At 42.2% G+C, this 24,111-nt stretch overlaps 1 protein-coding gene across 5 annotated transcripts in view; it reads left to right on the top strand.

The window, feature by feature from the left end:
* The window catches only part of RAD54L2 (RAD54 like 2), a 109,688-nt gene that overhangs the window by 61,144 nt on the left and 24,433 nt on the right, over positions 1-24,111 (top strand). For all 5 annotated transcript variants that reach the window (XM_059880164.1, XM_059880163.1, XM_059880166.1 and 2 more), the window contains exon 3: positions 23,375-23,576. In XM_059880164.1, the coding sequence (XP_059736147.1) occupies positions 23,375-23,576 (202 nt within the window). The remainder of the gene's footprint in view (positions 1-23,374; positions 23,577-24,111) is intronic.

The raw sequence follows: 24,111 nt of genomic DNA, 5'->3' as shown, positions 1-24,111 counted from the left end.
ACGTTATTTGGGGAGAGGTTCTTAGATGGGTTCACAACTCCAGAAAGCTTACCCCGTCTCCTGCAGTGTTGGTCTACCTCTCAGCCACTTCAGGCAACTATAAATTGCTCCAGTGGGGAGAGAACTGCCCCTGTGTAGCTGCTAGACCCCTGCTGGACTCCTGTTTGGTTTGCTTGGCTCACCCTTTCTTTATTCCCAACTTTTTTTTTTTTTTTTTTTTGGTTACCAAGCAGATATTTATTGTTTACATACCAGGTTTTATTTTCATGACCACAGGCTTTCGGTTTTTATCCCTTATTTGCCTGATATCCAACAGATCGTGAGGATTGCCATTGTGCCATAACCAGCAATAGACAAATATCCGAGACCCGCTGCTCCCACAGTCCACCACGATGCCGTAGTCACGCTGGGGTTATTGGTGTCTGTAGCTTCAATGTCAGTAACTCATGCCAAGTACCTTTGAAACTTCTTGTCTTTGGAGAGCCGTCCATACTTATTTCGGATTATGACAACAGAAAAGTATAAAAGTGAGACAGCAGCAGCCAGAAGGCTGATGACGATAATTTGGCATAAGTTGGTGTTCAGAATTCGGGGACACCCCACTGGAGAGATGCTGAAATGCCAGGAAGCGGGAAAAAGACAGGAGATGCCAATCCTCCCCATGCTGATGGGTCAGAGGTCAGGCAAGGCTCTGGGAATCAGTCCTCACACACCATCACCGCAGTCCTCCTGGCGTTAGAGCCCTCCTATTCTGCTCGGCTATATCTGACTCAGAGGCCAGGGCTCCTGGGAGTGCCGGCAACACCGACACGACTTCCCCAGGGTGGCCGGGTGGGGGGGATATCTTCCCAGGAGCTCCGCTCCTTTCCAGTAGCAGGCCCGCCACTCCGCCACCCAAGTCACATCACCGGGAGCGCCTATTCCCAACTTGTTGAAGTGGCAGTAGACTTTTTCCTTTCGTCATTAGTCTAGTGTTAGGTCATCTGACCAGCTTCTCAATTAATTCTAGCCTTTCATGGCACAGGATTTAGTCGTTCGTAAGCTTCCTGTTATCCTAGGAATAAAATTTGCCTTTTTATAACACACCAGTATTCAGTTTTATACCTGAAATTGCAGTAGATTGTCATTCCTTGGACCTGCTGGAGCCTGGTGAAGATGCACTCCTGTCATCCTCCAGATTCCAGGAGAATAAACATCTCTCCTTTTTCTTTGTTGATGTTAATGTCTTTAGTTCTCAATCATCCTAACAGCTGCCATACGGTTCAGGGACCAATTTTCTTTCACGTAAACTATCGAGAAGTCTCTGCCCCATTTCCAGTTTACTTCTGGCAGGCGAATTACCATTTTACTCCCTGCCCTCACCCGGACAGCATCGTTTGCTGTCCACTGCTAGCCTGTCCACTGGGGCCTCCCACCACTGGTTGTATAGTTCCTGTCCGTGAAGTGGAATGAGGAGCAGTAACGGAGGATAGTGATGTGTGGGTATCCCATTAGACTGTTTTGCTTGCCTCTCATGGTTCTTAAGATGGTGTTAGAATCCCTAGGTATCTGCATCACTTTTTGCTTTTATATCATTTGGTTTCTCAAAATTATGTGTGCAGGCACCTCTAGAACTCTCATCAGGTTTAGACTGGGTTTTAGATGCTGCAGGTGACTATAATGGATATATACACACTGTTTTCCCCCTTGGCTTCTTGGATTCTTTTCTCCTGGTCAGATTCTTAATTATTCAAGAATTGTATGGTATAAATTTGAGAACTTTACTATTATTTATTTAAAAGTGGCAAGAATTTGTGATTTGTCTCAGAATAATGTACTTATTGTATTGGAGTTTTTAAAAAAGAAAATGTATTTATTGATGAAATAACTTTTTAAAATTTTGAAATGATTTCCTTTTATTGCTTATGAATTTCAGAGTGAGTAAGAAAAAGTTTCCATAGGTACTGTCTCCTTTGGCCCCGTTAGGGTATCTTACTTCTTGGAATTTGATTCAAGCGCTTTTTTTTTTTTAATTTTTGTTTTGTATTGGGGTACAGCCGATTAACAATGTTGTGATAGTTTCAAGTGAACATGGAAGGGACCCAGCCATACATATACATGTATCCATTTTCCCCCAGACCCCTCTCCCATCCAGGCTGCCACATACAATTGAGCAGAGTTCCTCGCAAGCACAATTTTTATGTTTCACTATAGTGTTAGAACACTACAACCCTACCCTCCCACCCCCTACCCCTGCTCCCCTGAAATAAAAATGATACTTCTGCTACTTGTGGCATCTCTGCCACTGTTTCAGTTCTTACAGCTTTCTGGTCCTCTCTTGAGGACCCGAACATCTTGAACACTGTGCAGATGTGCTGAAACATCCAAGACCTGCCTATTTTCTTCAGTCTTGCCTTTGCTGCCTTGGTTTGCTGGTTATCCTGCAGTTCTAATGGGCAGAGCAGCCAGCTATTCTAAAATTAGGAATAGCTATGAATAGTCTAGTCTTAGCTCGTGTAGTGTGATGTGGCCCTTTTGTTTTCTTAGAACAGTTTTTCTCAACCTGGGTTGATTTTACCTCCCAGGGGACAGGTTACAAAGTCTGAAGACATTTTTGGTTGTCACGACTTCTGGGAGTGGGGGAGGAATGCCACTGGCCTCTTGTGGGTAGAAATAAGCCATCCTGCTGACCATCCTGCACTGCATAGAGCAGCTCCCTGCCACACTGTTATCTGGCCCCAAATGCCAGTAGTGCTGCAGCTGAGATACCCTTTCAGAAAGGAAATTGTTACTACAGCCCTTTCTATTTGAAGTGTTTCACTTTGACAGTGCTTCCTTACAGTTGACACAAACATCTGAACTCTCCTACTAACCTTTTCAAAGAACTGCCTTCTGGCTTTGATGATCCTCTATATTATGTTTGTTTTCTTTGTAATTTCTACTTTAGAAAATTCTCCTACATCTTTGTGGTTTATTTTGCATTACTTTCAAGCTTCTTAAGATTATGCTTAGCTCATTTAAGCATTTTTTTCCTAATAGCACTTAAAACTAAATTTCTAAGGACTACTTTAGGAAGTTCCATCCCCTCAGAAGCATTTTGAAATGTTTTGTCTTGCTCGATTATTTTAGTAATCCTGTGTGTTAAGTAGGGTGGGTGCATTTTACAGATGAGAAAACTGAGGCTCAGAAAGGGAAGTGCCTTGCTCAGTGTAACTTAGTAAGAAAATGGCAAAGCTGGGCCTTTGGTTTCCAAGGTGGTACTCCTATTTCAAACCCATGCTGCTTCTGAGACCATAGATTCATCTAATTCCCTGCCTGTGATATGTTTGCGTTCTTTCTTAATGAGTGCTTTGAGGGAAGAAGTTGGTGATATTGTTGATCAGAGATGAGAGGACAATTAGGAGTAATGGCATGAATAAAGGGAAAGCATGGCATGTGGTAGGAATGATGAGCTATCTTACTTGGTGTAGAACTGAGCACTTTAAGAGGATGACCAGAGTGAGCCTGGAGTGATGACCTGTGGTCAGATCATGAAGGAATCTAGAATTTGTTTTAGGGGCAACATGGGACTGATGGAGGGTTTTACTGGGGGAGCATCAATTAGACCTTTTATTTTAGGAATGTTATTCTAGCAGTATACAACAGAGATGGCCTGCAGATCAAGAAAACCAATTAGGTCTATGATGGAGCTTTATGGGAAGGGTCAGTGAGGGTTTGAACTTTGAGTCAGTTGATCTGCACATGAGGAATACAAAGATTTGTTGCAGTGGGATTTATACGACTTGGTGACTTATTGGCTATGTGGGGCAGATTGAAGATGGACTAAGTAAAGCCTGGGAGGATAATGAAACCTTTGCAAAGATGGAAGGAACAGAATAGTGAGTGAATGGGGGAGTTAAGAGATATTTTTAGCTTTGCTACATTAAGTTGGAGCATTGTCTACCCCTTGATACTGACCTTCCAAAGCTGACTCGTGAGACATTAGTCTGAGAACTGGCTATGATAGAACATTGGTGGCTTTGGCTATTGGGGAACAGTTTCATGATTTTGTCTTCAAAACAGTGGGGAAGAAGATAGTGCCTTTTGTTCATAACAGGTGAGGGGACCTGTGGCATGTTGTGAGACGTTTTGGCGTGTCATTCCTGTTTTTCTTTTGTATATTGTTTTGGAATGATGGGGAAAGTTAGAGGTCAGCTCTTTTGGGGTCTGTCATTATTAGAGGCAGAGGTTCAACACCTGCTCTGTCTGGAAATTGGCTTTCCTTGTGCAGTGGTTTTTTGGCTCAGCATTTTCTTCTAGCTGAGCATGAGCTCTAATCTCTTGATCCAGGTAAGGTGCTTAGAAATATTTAGATGAAGGAAACTCCTAGAATTATCTGGCCTTTACAAAAAAAGTTTGTTTTCAATTACTACTTAATGTGTGTTGCATTTGATGTGAGAGTGTGGGATGGGTGATACATGATGTATTTTCATGTACCTGTGTTTTGCTGGTTGATTTGCTGGTTGATTTGTCTTTCTCAATGTCACTCCACCCTTTAGGCCTACAATAGATTCTTCCTTTTGTGTACTTGGCAACTGTAGGTAATAGAGTATCTAGACCAAGGAATAATTCCAAGGGTCTGTCTGTGCAAATGGTAAAAATCTTAATATCATTTCCCCAAGGTAGTTTCTTATCTCCTTGCAGCAGGGAGACAGGAGAGAAAAACAGCAGGAAACCTGGGCCTAAATGTACAGTAAAGGTTGGGGGGTGGGGGAGATTCTTAGAATTTAATATGTTCGTTTAATAAGAACTTCATGTATTTCTCATTAATATTCATCTGGATTCAATTCTTGGTTTCCCTCCAAAATTTCAGTTGTTCTCCAGGTGTATAACAATCGTAGTGAATAATGAGATTCCCCTCCCCCACCAGTCCATTTAGGTTACCCTTATTCTTATGGAGTATTTATTACAAGGAAAAACCAGATGCCCCATTTCTTTCCCTCTAGTATTTTTTTACTTCATTAGTTGTGCTGGTTTCTCTGCTATTTTCTCTCTCGGTTTTCTGGTAGGAGAACTGGGGCCTCCACCACCCTTTTCTTCTGAGAGCCCTCTGCTCATCCGAGCTGTTTGGCCCATGTTGTGAACAGCCTTGTTCAGCTAAGACAAGAGTAGGGTTTTGTTTTTTTTTTAATAGGAATTTCATTGTAAAACCCAAGCCCCAGTCAAAAACTACAGGCTTAAACCATTTACTGGCTATTCTAGGAATGATTGCTTACCAAGGAGTTTTATTTCCAAACTTGGTTCCTTAGGTTGTGGAAGGGATACTCGGAGTTTATGGAGCTTCACTATAAACGTGACTTGCTGGAGTGTCAGTTTTATTGGGAAGTTAGTGGAGAAGTGTCAGGGCTTGGGGGTTCAGTGCTTTGGTATGGATTGAAAAAAATTTTTTCTATATAATGAAAGTTTGGGCATAGAAATCAGTATTCACATGAAGTTTTAAGATAAAATTAGATTTTCTTCAAATAAATTTGAGAGTGGAGTTTGAATGCTTTGGATGGTGCCCTAAGGGATAAGAACATTTTCTGTGGGAATTCAGGACTCCTCAGCAGAAAACTTGGAGAAGTCCTGGTTTATTTAAGTGAGTCAGGATCTGGACACAGACTGATTTGATGGGCACATCTCTTTAGAACACAGGCCTCCCCCCCGCCCCATTTCATTCTGTTCTTGTCTGTTTTCCATGGCGCATCAGGACACTAGTTTCCTTGCACAGCAGCTAGGGGTGTGACATGCTTAGTGCCTTCCAGAACCTGCTTCATAGCCACCTCATTGACAGAAAGCTAGCCCCCTAGATGCCAACTGTGACCCCCTTCACCTTGGACCCCTGAGTAAGGAAAGTGGATCTCCTTCTCAACCCCTGCGTCTTGTAGTCTCCTGCAGGGAGTTTGACTTGTGCTGTTTCTCTCACCCGCTTCTATTTGTCCTCTTTGCTTGCAGTGTAAAGAATCAGGGGTAAAGTGTCCTAGGCATAGGGCCAGGGCAAAGGCCCTGGGATGGGAACCAGCTCTGCTTGTTTAGACTCAGGAAGGTGGAAGCCTTGGTGGCTAGAGGACAGGGAGCAAAGGGCAGAGTGGTCTGGGGTGAGCTAGGTAGGGGCTTGAGCATGTAAGGCCAGTGGTGGTGGTTCGAGATATACCTGGAGCCCTGGGTCTATTTGCTTGAGTTCTGACAGCTGCTATTTCAGACTCACACTGTGAATCCCAAGTGTATCAGTAAGCACCAGCAGTCTGCAGGAGGAGTCTTGCAGCTGGAAGTGGAAGAAGTGTCAGGAACCTCCAGAGTTTTAAACTAAGATCAGAGTGGGCGGCTTTTGTGTCATGAAGAATGTCACTTGGGAGGAATAGTCGCAGCAGTCTAATGGGAATCCTAGCCAATGTTTTCTCCCTCCTGTGGAAGCCCCCAGGGCCCTTCACAAGGAGCATAGGTTATAGAGGTTGTAGTTTTCACTGTTTATTATGGCCTTTCTGTCACTTTAGACATCCCTATTTTGAGCCTAGTTTTCTTTCTCTTCTAAGAATAGTTTTAAGTAAATGTTATGAACCCTGTGATTGCCTCATATCCTAGATCCTTCTTCAAAGAGTGTGTCTGGAGTTTGGATACTATTTCAAAATCTGTGATGCCCAACTGCTTGTTGAGTTTACTATTTAACAATAAATTTCTGATTATTAGTCATATGCACCTATTAATTAAATTTTGGAAATATAGAACATTATAAAGAATATAAAAATCACACAGAATTCTATCAGCCAGAGATAGCAAGAGAATTGATGTCTTATTTTTCAGTTATTTTTCTCTTCAGATGTATATTTCTACAAAGCTGGAATCCCATTGCATTCTTTTTTGCATGTGCCATTTAAAATTTTTCAAAACCAGGATTGTTTCAAAATTCCATGGTGTTTCATTTTTACTTTTCTAAGCTTTTATTTTAAAAAATAAAAGTAAAAAGATCAGTTGTTACCAGAGGTTTGAGGGAGAGGAGGGATGAATCTGTGGAGCACAGAGGATTTTTAGGGCAGTAAAACTGCTCTATATGGCCTTCCATGGTGGATGCATGTCATTATATATTTGTCCAACATCAAGAGTGAACCCTAGTGTAAACTCTGGACTCTGGGTGATACTGTGTGTGTATCACATGATGTGTTAGTGTAGGTTCATTCATAGTAACAGGTACCACTGTGTTGGGGAGGATTAATAATGAGGGAGGCTTATGTGTGGGGCCTTATTCTGTGAGATGGGAGCCATTGCAGGGTTTGAACAGAGGAAAGATCACTCTGGTTGATATGTACGGAACAGACCGTTAGGGAGATGAGGGCAAAATCAGGGAGACCAGTTAGGAAGATATATCAGAATTCAAGGCAGGAAGGATGATGGCTTGGTGCAGTTGGTAGAAGTAGTTGCATTCTCGGTATGTTTTTGAAGATAGAGCCAAGAGAATTGGTTAATGAAATAGATACAGATTGTGTCAGAGTAACAGGGAAGAAAAGGATGGATTCTGAGTTTTTATTGAACAACTTTAAGATGCCATTTTCTAAGGTTAGGAAGATCAGGGGCGAGGCACAGATTGGAGACAGACAGGAGTTTGGTTTTGGAGAAACAAGTTTGACATGTCTTATGCCTCCAAGTTGAAATGTCCACAGGGCAGTTAGACTACTGAGTTGAAATTCAGAGGAGAACTCTACGTTAAAAAAAAAAATGGGGCATGTCTGTATATGCTGCTGCTGCTGCTAAGTCGCTTCAGTCGTGTCCGACTCTGTGCAACCCCATAGACGGCAGCCTACCAGGCCCCGCCGTCCCTGGGATTCTCCAGGCAAGAACACTGGAGTGGGTTGCCATTTCCTCCTCCAATGCATGGTGCCTAAATCACAGGACAGGATAAGATTATTCCAGGAACAGGAGAAATGGTCTGAACGACTAAGCAGTTGACAGCAGAAGTGAGGAGGGAATGAGGATGATTAAGGAGAGAAGACTGAAGAGAAATGGCCACTGAGGTAGTAGAACACCCAAGAGAAGATTTTATGGGATCCAGATAGGAAAAAAAGTCATTTCAAGGAGGAAGTGATCAGTTGTGTTAGATAAGCCAACCAACAGTCCTAGTAGTATGAGGACTAAGAATTGACATTGGATTTAGCAGTGTGGGGGTCCTTGTGCCCAAAATGATCAATTTCAGTGCAGTGATAGGGGCTCCAATCAGAATAGGGGGACAACAGGTTTTATCTTTTGAACTTTCTTTTTGCCAGTGGGACTGATCAGGGTGGGAGGGAGAAACTGATGGTGCAGGAGAGATAGGTGGCAGTCCATACTGGCTAAAGCTGTTGCTGTGGCCTGGGAAAGCCTTTGCCCCAGCACTCTAGTGTGTGATAGAGAGGAGCAGTCTTCAGCTACACTTCTGTGATCCTGGGAAAGTCCTTGCTGAGCCTTTAAGTTCTCTTCCACAAAATGAAAAGTTTGCAACCTGAATTCTAGATATGTTGTTCTCTTGTTCTGGACGAAGACCAGGAAGGGAAGGCATGTTTTTAGGAACAAAGAGGAATCACTGAAACAGAGAAAAGGGCTGTGAATCAGACCTTGGAAGCAGTTAGACCATGCAACTGAATGCACCAAGACAGACAAGACAGTGTTAATAGAATATTCTATTGCATTTCAGCGTTTTGTTCTCAACATAGATGACGAGCAGCATTCCTTAAATTACGGATTCAAGCCAGATCTTTTTTTTTTTTTGGCTGTGGTACACGGCCTGTGGGATTTTAGTTCCCAGATCCAGGAATCAAACCTTCACCCTCTGCAGTGGAACCACCAAGTCCCAACCACTGGACCTCCAGGGAAGTCCCTCAAGCCAGATCTTTGTATTCTGTATTTCTGTCTTCCTTTTCTTCCCCAGAAACGTGTCACTTTCTTTGGAGAAAACTTGAATATCTGTTGTTGGACTGATTTTTCAGCATAGCTTATGTCAGTATTTAGATGACCTCCGTGTTAGAAATGGAGTAGTGCTGATTTTGGTACTTGTTCCTGTCCTTCCTTTCTGTGTGCTAGGCTTAGGGACACCAAGGGGCAGAGAGTTTGAGTGTGCTGGGGGCGGGTCTGTTTCGTAAACCTACATCAGGAAAACATGTCAGACCTTGACCCTGTTGTTCAGAGTGATTTTGTAGGGCCTTTAACATTCCTTCCCGCAATCCAAGGGGTTGGGGGGGATTGGTATCTGATTGTGGTTTTAATTTGCATTTTCCTCCATCCTAAAGGAGACCAGTCCTGGGTGTTCATTGGAAGGACTGATGCTGAGGCAGAAACACCAATACTTTAGCCACCTCATGTGAAGAGTTGACTCATTGGAAAAGACCCTGATGCTGGGAGGGATTGGGGGCAGGAGGAGAAGGAGGATGAGATGGCTGGATGGCGTCACCAACTCGATGCACATGAGTTTGGGTGAACTCCAGGAGTTGGTGATGGACAGGGAAGCCTGGCGTGCTGCGGTTCATGGGGTCACAAAGAGTCGGACACGACTGAGCGACTGAACTGAACTGAATTACTTCAGGTGTTGAGCTCTTTTCCACATGCTCACGATCATTTTCACTTTTATAAAGTGCCCAAACCCATGTTTTCTACCATTTTTCTTTCTTTCATAAATTTCTTAGTTGGTTTATAGGAATTTTTTATTTCTGGATGTCTTTTTGATAATATATATGTGACACACCTTTCCCATTTATATTGCTTGATTTTTCAGTCTCTTAGTTGTGTATTTTTTACAGTCATAATCTTTTTTTAATTTTTGATCTATAGATGCTTTAATTTTAATGAAGTCAAATTTATCATTTTTTCCTCTTTTTGTTTTGTGCCTTGTATAAGAAATAGTTGTCTACCCCAAGGTCATGAAGATATTCTCCTGTTGTCTTCTAGATGTTTCATGTTTTACCGTCACATTTAGGTCTCGGATACATCTGGAATTGATTTCTGTGTGGTGTGAGTTAGGGTCAAGCTTCATTCCCCCCATCCCCCACCAATATGGTTAATTGAGCTACTCTGCATTAGAGTTTTGTTTTATTCTTTGTTGTAAATCAAGGCACAGTACATATGTGACTCTTTCTGAACTCTGTCTTCTTCCTTTATAACTTTAAGGGGAATGGGAGTACAGGAGAAATTGTGCAGGGTGGTGGCTAAGAGCAAGGACTCCGGAGCCAGATCAGCCACCTGAGTTCAAACTAATAGCTTTGTGGAGGACGTTTTTTTCATCTGTACAATGGGAATACTTGTAGTGTCTTGTATTTACCGTTTTGAGGACTGAATGAGTAATATTGGTAACATGAATAAATCTAGCCAAAAGATAACAAGCATTGCAGATAGGCTGGGCTCCAGTGCTTCTGGGAGCAGAGCTAGTGACCAGCGCCGTTTTAGATGGACTTGGGCATGACGGGGCATGGGGTGGGGTGCATATTTAGCAGACTCACCACAGACCTGTGCTGGGACTACAGTTATTCCCCACTACCGTGCCTGCCCCGACTTCAGAGTTACCCAGAAACCTTCTGGAAGAGAAGGTTTTTCAGCATTTTTTGAATCATCTCGTGAAGTCTTCAGAGAATCTTTGGTCCAGTTTAGAATACAGAAACAGAATGTGCCAGGCTTAAATGAAGTTCCCTGAGCAACTTACCAAGAGAGACAGCAGCAGCTATTAACTTTCTCTCTGCAGCTATGTTGACAGACACTACAGCTTAGCAGTTGGGCACATGCTGAAATAAAAAGGAAGAAACCTAGAGAAGGCGTTCTGGAGGCTGACCTTTAAGTGGGGACCCAAAAGAGGCTATGGGTTAGAAAGAAGTAAGTTATTAGAGTCTAACACAAAACTGTTAGATGAAGAGGTAGGGAAAGAGGGACACAGCCTCAGCCAAGGCCTGAGACCTCGAGAGCTGAGGCTAGAGAGTAGGCAGTGGAGGGTGTGTGGGTACAGGTGTTGGAGGGAAGTACCCGGTGGTCGGAAGGAAGGCTGGATGCTAGCAATCAGGGAAGGCCTTAAGTGTTTTAGACTATATCCTATGGGTAGAAGGGGCAGCTTTAAGGTATTTTAGGAGATCCTGGGTGGGTGGAGACTGTGACATGGTTAGATTCAGAAAGCTCTTTTTGTGGTATGGATCGAAGAGGGAGTAATCAGAGGCAGGGAGACCCTTTGGAGTCTGGTGTCAGAATCCAGACCAAGGAGTACAATGGTATGAAGGGAAGCCAAGTGGGATATAAAGATAGGTAACTTCTTTAGGCACAGAATTTGTGTTTGAAGATGAGGGGAGGAGAGGTTTTATCGTCGTCAGTGATCATATATGGTAGAGATGTATGGAGTGTTTCCCCTGTGGAGTGAAAGATCCTGGGAGAGCCACTGGCGAGTGCTCCTCCAGCTTAGAGAGGTTGTACTTATGTTCCAGCTGGTCTTTTAGTCAGGAAGCAAAGCGTCAGCGTGCTCCCAGGTAGATGCATATTGTCTTTTCTTTTCTGTGACCCTAAGGAAAGTTTTTTTTTTTTTTTTAAGATTTATCTTATTTCTAATGTGGTCAGAAAGTGCTTTACCTGTCTGAGTTTACTGTCCGGCCTTTTGCATTCATAGAGTTAACATTTAAGGTTTAAGCTAATGAGACAGTCCAGGAGCTCAGTGACATGCAGTAGTTTATTCTTTTGCCAAGGCATGCGTTTCAATGCTGCTCTCTGGGGCATGGGAACTGATAGGTGAGCCCTGCCCTCCACAGCATCCACTCTTCAACCTACCTTGTATTCTGCTCTCAAATCAGAAATTCTTATCATTATTAAGAGCCTGATGGAAATCGTTTCACTGTTTCAATTATATGTGAATGCATTTTGTGGAGGAAATCTGTGCTGGAGCAGTATTCTCTAATTTTGGGAGTTTGTAAAGGTACTTTACTTCTCTCTTGCCTGCTGTGCTTTGCCAGCATGATGTCTGATGCTCTGCTTGTGGAAGACTGGCCCTTTCTCAACTACTGAATCCTTCTGGGAAGTTGTGTGTGTGTGTGTGTGTGTGTGTGTGTGTGTGTGTGTGTGTGTTGTGGTCATGCCTCAGTACTTCAAAGCATTCATCAGTAGAATGAAAAGATAAACTGAGTTATGTGGATTTCGCCCCCGCCTTTCCACTGTACTCTCATCAAGGAAAGCTTTTGTTTGTTCATAGGACCAGTTTTACTGTCTTCTACTCTCTTAACAGATACAACAGTAACAAATTTCGGAAGATGATCACCTTAGTGTGTGTACCTAAGTCCTCTCTCAAATAAAAGTAGCAGAATTTGAGCTGTTGGTGTTACTCTTTGCCCATTCCTTCTTAAAAGGAACAGCAGATATGCCCTATTTTCCTCTTGTTCGTTGTGGGTACTCTTTCAGGGGGCCCTAGTGGAGTTTGCACATATAGGAAGATTTGTGTGTTGTTTTGTGCTTCTGTCACCATTCAAAATGGATTTCCCAGAGGAAAATGCGGGGCTTTACCTGCCTGAACTCCAGAGGGAAGGACTACAGTCCCCCAGAGTTGCAGGCAGGCTTGTTTTCTTTATTCTCCCTAAATCCTCACTTTGTAGGGGCAGAGGTCTTGTTAACTCTCAGCCCTCAGGTTCACTGGAGATGCCAGGAGATTGTCGGCTAGCCTCCCTGAGAGAGACTGTGAGTTGGAGCTGTCCAGAAGAGCAGGGAGCCTGACATGGATTGACATGGCTCTTGAACCAACTCCAGCTCTGACACCTATCAAGCAGTTGCAGCATGCGGATCCACTTTACTCCCCCATAGTGCTGAATGCAGGTGGAGAAAGCACTGGCCGTTTAGTGATTCTTAAGTTTCCAGGGGTAATTTGCTTGAGTCTTTAATTCTCTTTTTATTTTTCCTATGTTTGGATTGCTCATACTTTGGGAAACAAGCAAAAAAAAAATTTATTGCCTCTGTTTTCCCATTCATATCCCCAGCTAATTTTTTTTTTTTTTTCAGACAGGGATGTAGTTGATTTACAATATTATGTTAGTTTCAGGTATATAACATAGTGACTCAAAAATTTTATAGATTATACTCCATTTATAGTTATAAAATATTGCCTGTATTCCCTGTACTGTACCATATATCTTTGTAGCTTATTTATTTTATACATAGTGACTGCTACTGCTGCTGCTGCTAAGTCACTTCAGTTGTGTCCAACTCTGTGCGACCCCATAGACGGCAGCCCACCAGGCTCCCCTGTCCCTGGGATTCTCCATAGTGACTGGTACCTCCTAATTCCCTACCCCTATCTTGCCCCCACCTCCTCCTCTCTCCCCACTAGTAACCACTGGTTTGTTTCCTGTATCTGTGAGTTTGTTTCTTTTTTGTTAAATTACTAGTTTGTTTTATTTTTTAGATTCCACATATTAGTGATAACATACAGTATGAGTCTTTCTCTGTCTGTCTTATTTCACTAAGCATGATACCCTCCAGGTCCATGCATGTTGTTGCAAATGGCAAAATTTCATTCTCTTTTTAATGCCTATCTCATTTCTTTTTTTAATTGTTACTAGAGAGTTGAGAGGCTCTTGGAGAACTCTAGAGGAAAGAGTGACTAGCCTGTTGTCTCTTGAGGCCTTTGGCAGAGTCTGGAAGGAACGGCTGTCTCCTCAGGAAGCTGGCTGCAGGCTGCCGCTTGCCAGTCCACCTGCTGCCTCGGGTGGTGTGTGGCTCCTCAGGAATGGCAGCCATTTCCAGACAGGAGTTGGCTCTCTCTCCACCTTCTGTTCCTCGGGCAGCAGCAGGGTTTCTTTTCTTAATGTGTGATGGTGGCTGGGTGTGGGGTTGCTCTTGGAATTCTGGGGGATGGAAGGAATGGGGGAAGTCAAGCTGAGTACGTGATTCAGCATTCATGTTTGGCATAAGGCCATAGAATGTTAGTCGATGTTTTCTTGGAATATGGAATAATGAAGTTGAGTGCTTGCAGAAAGCGGGGGAATAGTTCAAGAGTCAGCTCAGATTTCTGAAGTAATGATGCCAGTTTTGACTGTGGTAATGATGCTTTTCATGTTTAAGTGTTTGTGTAAGTATTCTGGATATACTGATATTTATGTTGTTAATAGCATCTGGTCAGTGACTTATCTCAACATTGCTCACAGTGCTCTTTGTTGTTAGAAAAAAATTCTGTATTTTATTGTAGTCTGTTTAAGCAGTCTTTCATATTGTTTGATAGTCTTTTATTTCATGAGTGTAAAAGTGAGAAGACATAGGAGAGGCAAATTTTAAAGATCAGAATGTGGTTTCCATCAGCATCCTTGGGTTTAATTTAGATTTTTAAAATTCTGATTTTGTGAAATTATTCTAGACATTACCTTGTCTGTAAGATTTTAGTAAAGCCAAGTATTCACTTTATGTTTTCTCATTAACTCTCTATATCTTATTCAGAAACTCAACTAGCATTCCAAATGGTTTTCACTTTACTGTTCTCTCTGCCTTTGCTCAGAAGTACCTGCTTTGTGACTGATTTGCTGAGAATTTGGTAATTCTTTCCTGTGGTTGCAGAGATGGCCCAAAATTTTCCTCATCATGCTGAGTAGGGTCAAAATCAAATCTGTCAGGAGCACAGGGCTAGAATTTCAGATGGGTTGAAAAGAGGTGTCGTTGTGCTTACAAATAACTGTTGCTTTAGTGATTTGACTTTGTGCTAAAAGCAGTGCTTCTCTACAGGGAGTGATTTAGCCTTCTAGGAGACAGTTGGCAATGTTTTGTGGTTGTCACAACTGGGAAGGTGCCACTAGAATCTAGTGGATGGAGGTGGTAGCAATATTGCTGAACATTCCTAACAATGCACAAGAGAGCCTCCAACAACAAAGGATTATCTGTCCCCAGATGTCCACAGTGCTGAGACTGAGAACTGCTGTGCAGTCCTGGTATCTTTTGCAATGAGGAGCAGTAGTCCTCTTCCCCTGTGAGAGCCCAGTGGAAAGGCTGGCCGTTTCTTTTCTTCATGCCTTAGGTTGTCTCTCATGAGTGAGTGAGAGTGATATTGGTCCCTTTGATCTCAGACATCACTTTAAAAGATGTTTAATTTAGAATCCTCTAGTTCCTTTTAGCATCAATGCTATGAAGATTTATTTCTTCCCAAGGAGCAACTAGGATGAGAAATTTTTCCCCCCTTAAACTGGCTTCCATGATTATTTTAAAAGTGAATCACATATTGGTTTGTGTAAGTTTTTAACTTTTTAACATTTATTGGCAAATACATTGGCTTTTCTTGACATTTATTGAGTCAGGGAAAGCTCAGTCTATAGAGAACTTCAATATGTGCTTGTAAATGATGATGTATTGAAGATATGGGACATAAACATACTGAATAGGAACTAATGTACTTCAGTGGATTTTTTTATTCATGTGTATTTTTCTCTAGTAGGTTTTTTTTTTTTTTTTTAGTAAAAACAGGCTCATTTTTAAAAATTCAGCATACATTTATTGAGCGTCTGTTGGGCAGCTGGCATTTTTTTAGGCTTGAAGGATACGTTAGAGAATGAGATGGACAGAATCCCAGCCTTCAAGGAGCAACAGTCTAAAAGGAGAGACAGGTTAAGGTTGAATGGTTACTAACTTCAGATCTGGGTAAGAACCTTGTAAACAAGGGAGTAAGCCCCAGGGGTGGGCAGGAAGGGTCTGCTTTAGCCAGTGTGGTGGTTGTGGTGATGGTGGCTCTCTGATGAAATAGCATTTATGCTTCAAAGAATCAACTTTTGCTTTTGCTCTTAAAGTATGTTTTCCGCTGTTCTTTGTAATTTTCTTCCTGCTACGTTCTTTCTGAATACAGGTCTAGTCTTGTTTCATCTGTTTCCCCCGATCTTGGGTTATTTGGAAGTATTAGTTCCTCAATGATCAATGCAAAGAAATAGAGGAAAGTAATAAAATAGGAAAGACTCTTCAAGAAAATTAGAGATACCAAAGGAACATTTCATGCAAAGATGGGCACAATAAAGGACAGAAATTGTATGGACCTACAGAAGCAGAAGATACTAAGAAGAGGTGGCAAGAATACACAGAAGAACTATACAAAAAAGATCTTCATGACCCAGATAATCACAATGGTGTGATCACTCACCTAGAGCCAGACATCCTGGAATGTGAAGTCAAGTGGGCCTTAGGAAGCATCACTACGAACAAAGCTAGTGGAGGTGATGGAATTCCAGCTGAGCTGTTTCAAGGCCTAAAAGATGATGCTGTGAAAGTGAAAGTGCTGCATTCAACATGCCAGCAAATTTGGAAAACTCAGCAGTGGTCACAGGACTGGAAAAGGTCAGTTTTCATTCCAATCCCTAAGAAAGGCAATGCCAAAGAATGCTCAAACTACCGCACAATTGCACTCATCTCACACTCGAGCCAAGTAATGCTCAAAGTTCTCCAAGCCAGGCTTCAACAGTATGTGAACCGTGAACTTCCAGATGTTCAAGCTGGATTTAGAAAAGGCAGAGGAACCAGAGATCAAATTGCCACATCCGTTGGATCATGGAAAAAGCAAGAGAGTTCCAGAAAAACATCTATTTCTGCTTTATTGACTATGCCAAAGCCTTTGACTGCGTGGATCACAACAAACTGGAAAATTCTGAAAGAGATGGGAATACCAGACCACCTGACCTGCCTCCTGAGAAATCTGTATGCAGGTCAGGAAGCAACAGTTAGAACTGGACATGGAACAACAGACTGGTTCCAAATAGGAAAAGGAGTTCATTAAGGCTGCATATTGTCACCCTGCTTATTTAACTTCTATGCAGAGTACATCATGAAAAACGCTGGGCTGGAAGAAGCACAAGCTGGAATCAAGATTGCCGGGAGAAATGTCAATGACCTCAGATATGCAGATGACACCACCCTCATGGCAGAAAGCAAAGAAGAACTAAAGAGCCTCTTGATGAAAATGAAAGAGAAGAGTGAAAAAGTTGGCTTAAAACTCAGTATTCAGAAAACTAAGATCATGGCATCTGGTCCCATCACGTCATGGCAAATAAATGGGGAAGTGATGAAAACTGACAGACTTTATTTTGGGGGCTCCAAAATCACTGCAGAAGGTGACTGCAGCCATGAAATTAAAAGACACTTGCTCCTGAAAGAAAAGTTTTGACCAACCTAGACAGAATATTAAAAAGCAGAGACATTACTTTGCCCACAAAGGTCCGTCTAGTCAAAGCTATGATTTTTCCAGTAGTCATATATGGATGGGAGAGTTGGACTATAAAGAAAGCTGAGTGCTGAAAAATTGATGTTTTTGAACTGTGGTGTTGGAGAATACTTGAGAGTCCCTTGGACTGCAAGGAGATCCAACCAGTCCATCCTGAAGGAAATCAGTCCTGAATATTCATTGGAAGGACTGATGTTGAAGCTGAAACTCCAATACTTTGGCCACCTGATGAGAAGAGCTGACTCATTTGAAAAGACCCTGATGGTGGGAAAGATTGAAGGCATGAGGAGAGGGGGTCGACAGAGGATGAGATGGTTGGATGGCACCACCAACTCAATGGACATGAGTTTGAGTAAACTCCAGGAGTTGGTGATGGACAGGGAGGCCTGGCATGCTGCAGTCCATGGGGTTACAAAGAGTCAGAGCGACTGAACTGAACTGAACTGAAGTTCCTTAACTCTGTAAGATTTTGTCTATAGAAGATTTTATCTATTAAATAAATAAAAGTAAATAAAAATAAATAAAATTTATCTATAAGTTAAAAATTTACTTATAAAATAAATCTATTAAAGATTTTATCTATAAAAACTTCAGAGTATATTTAGTCTGTTCTCTAAATATGAAGTCCCTAAAATATGATCTTTTGGTTTTTTTTTTTTCCCTTGCAATTTATTGATAGAAGAAAAGGACTCACTTGTTCTGTTTGCTGATTGCATCCATATGGTCTTGTTTATCAAGTTTAACATAGTCCTTTGTTCCCTGTATTTTTGCAAACTGGAAATGTGATATCTAGGTGTTTTCAGATTCAGGTTCAGTGTTTGGACACTCATACATCATAGGTTGTGGTGTATATATCCTTCCACATCATGTCAGGAGGTACGTGCTAAGACTTGGAATCCACTGATCTTTGTTTATACAGATAAGATTGAGGCAAAAGAAGAAATGGAATAGCTGGAGAAAAGGCCCTGGAAGCGTTTGTGCCTTGTTACCCCTTATGAGTGAAATGTAGGTTTTTTTTTTTCCAAAGCTACTTATTTGCCTATCATATTTGTTATGGTGGGGTTTATAACTCATTCCTGAGAAGCTTATGTAAGTGTCTGTTGGTGTTTATATAACTTTGTTGATTACTGCTCACAGCTGGCTTGCATGAGGGAGAAAGTTCAGAGGTATTTGTCACCAGATCTGATTCCATGATCCTGAGCTTAGGTGGTAATAGTCACTGACTTTTAAACCACTGAAGACACTAATTTTCCTTTGTCAAAGCACATGCCTCTACTTCTTTGTTGACTTGAATCTTTTTTCCTCGGTGACTTTGGTGGATTATATTTTAGAATTTTGGAGTGAGCTATTATTTGAAAGTCAAATCAATGATTTTGGATAGGTTGTAAATTCATGTGGTTCAATATTGAGAAGGTACAAAAGAGCACAGTGAAAAGTTATATTTTGACTCAGGGAAAATCAGTTATATTAATTTTGAAATTACAGTTTTATTATTAAAATTAGTTTAAGACGTAGTGTATATCAGGGGTCCCCAAGCTCCAGGATCTGATGCCTGATAATCTGAGGTAGAGCTGATGTAATAATAGAAACTAAGTGCGCAATGAATGTCATATGCTTGAATCACCCAGAAACTCTCTCTCTCCCTGACCTTGGTCCGTGGGAAAATTGTCTTCCACGAAACTGGTCTCTGGTGCCAAAGAGGTTGGGGACCATTGGTATATGTTATAATGCTATATAGAAACCAAAAGCATCACAGTTAAGTGTCGTGAAGCAGTAACGAAACAGCTGTAAAACACTGACTTCCATGACAACAGACTTTAAATACTAGCACATCTGGGCACATCTGTAAACTAAAGCCACTTTAACAAGCAAACAGTAGTTGTTGAACACAGAAGCTGAGGATTCATTCAAAGAATAGTAGGTGGTGAGAAACTGATTTAGACCTGTGTCCTGTATATAAAGGCAAGGGGAAACCTGTGTCTGAACTCTTTGTTCATGAAAATTTTATCTACTGTGTTTGATCATTTGCAAATTGCTACTGTGCTTGGCTACATTCAGCCCATGCCAGATAGAAATTCATAGCCAGGCCTCACAAGTTGGAATGTTAGGTAGTAAATTTGTGACATTCAAAGGCTGTCAGGTTTGTTCTTCCCCCTCCCAGGGACAGCCCACTCTGCAAGGCAGAAACCAGAAGAAATAAATACAATAGTTGGCAACAAGTTTGCAGTACCCAGTATATGAAGTTCAGACCCTGTGCCTGCCCACTATACTCTGACTGTGTCCTGCCTAGTTTCTAACCTTGCCTCCAGCTGTTCCTCCAAGTGGTTACTCAATAAATTTGCTTGTGAAATAGAAACAAAAACAAAAGGCTTTAAGGCCAGGAGAGCATCAAAGGTCATTATCTAACCAGGTCAGAGGACCCAGCAAAACACTAACTTGAGGTGTGCCAACCCAGCCCTGAGTGGAAATTGGTGTGTAGGTCAAGCTGCAGTGCCGGGGGAGTGCCACTCCTGCTGCGGTTTTGCTTACTTCACTTTAGCCAGTGTTGAACTGCCTGTACTTTCCTAACCATTCCACCTTGTTCCTCTTGCTTATGCTCCTCTGTCTATCTAGAATGTTCTATTTTTCCTTTACTAGCTGGTGCTTATCCATTCTGTTAGGTTAAACCTAGGTCTCACGTTTCCCAAGGAAGTGCCGCCATTAACCGCTGATAGGCAAGGCTGGATTAGGTGTCCTTTCCTCAGGTGTTACTGCTGTAAAGCACTCCACTGTATAGGTATGTACGTGTGTCCTCATGAGGACCGCTGCATTGTGCCTTGGCACAGGGCCTGGTACATAGCAGATACTCATATTTATGTTAGGCTAAATTAAAAGCAAGGGGACAGGAGAGGCAGCAGTGTCTAGTTTGTGGCAGTATCAAGTGGAAAGATTTAGAATGTGGGGTGTGTGTTTTGTAAGAAATACTCATTTTCTAATAACAAAATGCACTTTGCATATGTCAGTTCTACTTTTCCTTTTCCTTTCTTATTTCTCATCTTTGATTAGGATATATAATTGAAGTTTGAGATCTCCACACAAATAAATACTGCTACCCAGCGTGCCTGACCAAGCCCCAGAGCTCTGTGTGCTCCCAGACTGTTGAATGTAGTTGTGGGAGTATGGAGTTCCATGGAGTTCAGCAGACTAATAAAGAATAATATTTTCCATGAGAGAACTGTTTGCATCCTCATTTTACAAATGTGAACTATGGCTCGGAGAAGTTGACCTCATGAGCATAGAGCTAGTAAGTGACAGAGCCGAGATTCACCACCAGGGTTGCCTGACTACAAAGTTCATCCTTTTAGCTGTCTGCTCCTGTTTTTCTGCTTATTTCCTGTATACCCATAGGCAAGTCTTTTTAACTTTTTAGTGCTTCAGTGTATCATATTTAGAATGGGGGGGGGACTAGAATGAGGGGAGCATAATTCACCTTGTAGAATTATTGTAGGAAAGAAAGAAGAGAAGAAACCAAACCCATTCTTTGTACCTGGACTAATGGTAGTCATAGTAAAAGCAGCAGCGGTTTTATATGGTGTTTACAGTGTGCCAGGCACTGTCTTAGCACTTTATTTAGGCCACCTCACAATCATCGCCACAATCCTCTGAGGTTGAGGAACGACACTACAGTTTCTATTCCCTTTTTATAACTGAGGACCAGAAAGGTTGTCATAAGGGGCAGAGCTGGTGTTTACAGCCCGGCAGTCCGGCTTCAGTGTCCATACTGAGACCATTTGCTCTGTTACCTCTTAGGAAACATCAGTTTCCAACTCCATGCTGTTTTGGAATCTGGCATCAACATGAAAGAGACCATAAGGAACCCAGAATGGTATCAGGGTGGCCAGGGGCTACATCAGACCGGGTACGGTGAGCAGTAGCAGTATCTGGGACACTCATGATTCTCTTACTCAATCACTGACTGGTGAGATGGCCGTTTGGTATTTTTTGGTGGTTAAGTTCATAGGATGATGACCCATGGTATGTCTTTTTTCAGCTTGAGGGCATCCACTTACTGGTTCACTTAATGAGGTGTATGAAATCTCTGGCCTCTCTTTACCGATGTCTACAAGGTTAAATGTTTCTTCTTGAGTCCATACTGATATATATATATATTTTAATGTTGAATATATAAATGAGGGAGAAGGGACAAATCTCCCTTACAGAAAAATTCCAGATAATAAGTGTGTAAGGAAAGATGGAAATAGAAAGCCACTGTTAGAACACCACCGTAATAATTGCTCTAGGTAGAATCCACTGATGAATGTTAAAATTAGTGGATGAAACTTTTGAGGATATTTGTGTTCTCAAAGCCTCAAAATATTCCCCCCAAAAAACATTTGTCTGTGTGTGTTTATGGTTTTTGTTTTAACCCTGTTCTTTTTTTTTTTTTGTATGTGGTTTTAACATATGTCCAGAAATTCTTTGATGCCCTTCCGTCCAGGAAATGGAGTGTAATTCTCTTCCCCTTGAATGTAGGCTGGGCTTAGTGATTGGCCTCTTATGAATAAAGTATGGGAGGGGGAAAAATAGTAGTTTTACAGTGGAAAAATCCAGTAAACACCACTTAAAGGTTAATGTCACCAGGAATAACTCATGTTGATATCATTACCCTGATCAGACGTGATGAGAAGAACACTTCACCTGTGTGATATTCTTTCCTAGAAAACATAACCTCCAAACTAATCATCAGAAAAACTGAAATTTGGGGACAGTCTACAAAGCCACCTGACCAGTATTCTTCAAAAAATGTATTAAGGTCAGGAGCTCCCTGGTAGTCCAGTTGTTAGGACTCAGCGCTTTCAGTGCTGGGGCCTGGGTTCGATCCTTGGTTGGGGAACTAAGATCCCACAAGCCACATGGTGTGGGCAAAAAAAAGAAAATCAAGTTTGTGAAAGACCAGAATAGGCTGCCACAGTTAGGGAAGACTGAAAAGACATTGAAAGCTCAATGCAATGTGCTCTCTATCCTAGATAGGATCCTGTTGTAACAGAAAAAGGATATTAGTAGAAAACTGGTAAATCCAAAATAACAAACAGAAACAATCCCACCAAAAGGGCAGACTTTCTGAGTCCTTGCTGCCTGAGAGCCAAGTGGCATGGACTAGATCACCCAAGTTTCAGCACTTCTGCTCTTGTTTTGAACCCTTCTTACCTTTGGGAGAGACCTTTTGATTGTGGAGCTTGTATCTGGGAGGCTCTGGCAGATGTGGGGACAGGTCTGAGTGACTGCAGGACCTGCCCATCCCACGAACAGAATGCAGTTCAGCTTATGAGGAGAGGGACATGCACAGGGACCTTCCCCCCCCAACCCCAGTTCTTGCTGGTGGTCGATACCACAAATGACATTCCCTCTGCCAGGAATTTCTTCCCACTTGGCCCCCATCCTGAAGGCAATAATATACCATTAGTCGTTCTGTTCATCTTTTAAGTTCTCACTTACATTTTACTTTCCATATAATTCTTTGTGTGATTATCCTATGAAATAGTACCTTTCATATTCCTATGACCCTAACACAATTATTCTTGGCTTAGCTAATTACTTCTGGCTCAAATATGGTACCTTCTTTGAATTGCCCTGCCCCTCCTATGGTAATGGTATTTAGCACACTTTGCCTTATTATGTCTAGAAGACAAACTCCTGGAAGGGAAGGAATCTTACAAGTATTCCTTGAAGCATCTAGGACAGTACCTGCCGTGTTGTAAGCTCTCATTAAAGGGGTGGCAAATTGAATGAACACTTTTAAGGCACTGATGGGAGGAGTGGTCTCCCTGTTGGCCAGATGAGACTTGCTTAGAGTCATACAAGTGAGTGTGAGCTGTATTTGAAACTCGGTGTCCCTTTCTGAGTGGTCTGAGGCCCTGACACTTCCTCACTCTGAACATAGTGCTAAATTACACCAAGAGTGATGGCTCACATTTGTTGTGAGCCTACTCTGGGCCAGGCTTGGTTTTAAGCATGCCCTCTATTTAGTCCTCACAACAGCTCTGAAGTGTGGAAATTACTATCCTCGTTTTATAGATAAGTCCATTGGGGCTCAGAGAGATGTAACTTGCCTTCTTAGCTCACCCGCTAATAAGTTCTAATAAGTTGCTGAGTTGAGATCTGACCCTGGCGTGTCTGGCATCAGAACCTGCTTTTCCTCCAGTAAAGTTGATCCCTGGCACCTCTTTCCATTTGTCTCCTCAGACCCATCCCTGGAAGACATGTGTGGTACTGAGTGTGCCCAGCTGGGAGAAGATGGGCAGCAGCCACCGCGGTGCACTTCAACTACCTCATCTCAGTCTGAGCCTTCAGAGCAGCTTAGGCGCCACCAAGGCAAGGGCCTTGCCTCCGAGGACCCCAAAAAGAAGAGAGCTCAGAAACCCTCCCACATGAGAAGAAACATAAGGTGAGCTATGCTCTGGGGGAGAGAAGGGAGGGAGTAGAAATATTACCTTCATTTGAAGGCTGTCGGTAGAACAGCCTTCAAAGAAGGACTGGTTTGATCGGGAGAGTTCTGTTTCCCAAGGAGAAAAATGTAGGCTATGTGCCCCAATTAATAGTGAAGCTGCAACTCGGGACCACTGGGTCTGGACTATCTGAGGATGCAGAGCGGATGCGGTTGGCACTTGAGCACCACTGGGGATGTCCGTCTGGAGGCCAGGGAAGCATCCATAGGATGCTCTGGTTGGAGTCTGTTACTTCCTTTATTTTTTTCTTATGTTTCCAAATACAAGGAGATAAAAGAGTTTGAGTTCTCATCTTCTCAGAATTCAACATCAGTTGGAAGAGGATTGTCTAGTCCAAACCAAGGCTTCTTCATTAACCTAAGAGATCAGCAGATGTGAACTTCCTTACCTGTCCAAATCTCCAGCAGTCCTTTCTTCTACCCATGACAGTTTTCCTCTTGAAAGAAGACAAAGGATATTTTTCTCCTCCTGCTA

Source organism: Bos taurus, chromosome 22 (assembly GCF_002263795.3).
Source record: "Bos taurus isolate L1 Dominette 01449 registration number 42190680 breed Hereford chromosome 22, ARS-UCD2.0, whole genome shotgun sequence".
NCBI lineage: Eukaryota > Metazoa > Chordata > Mammalia > Artiodactyla > Bovidae > Bos > Bos taurus.
The sequence above is the reverse complement of the archived record's forward strand: the minus strand, read 5'-3'. Positions and strand labels throughout refer to the sequence as shown.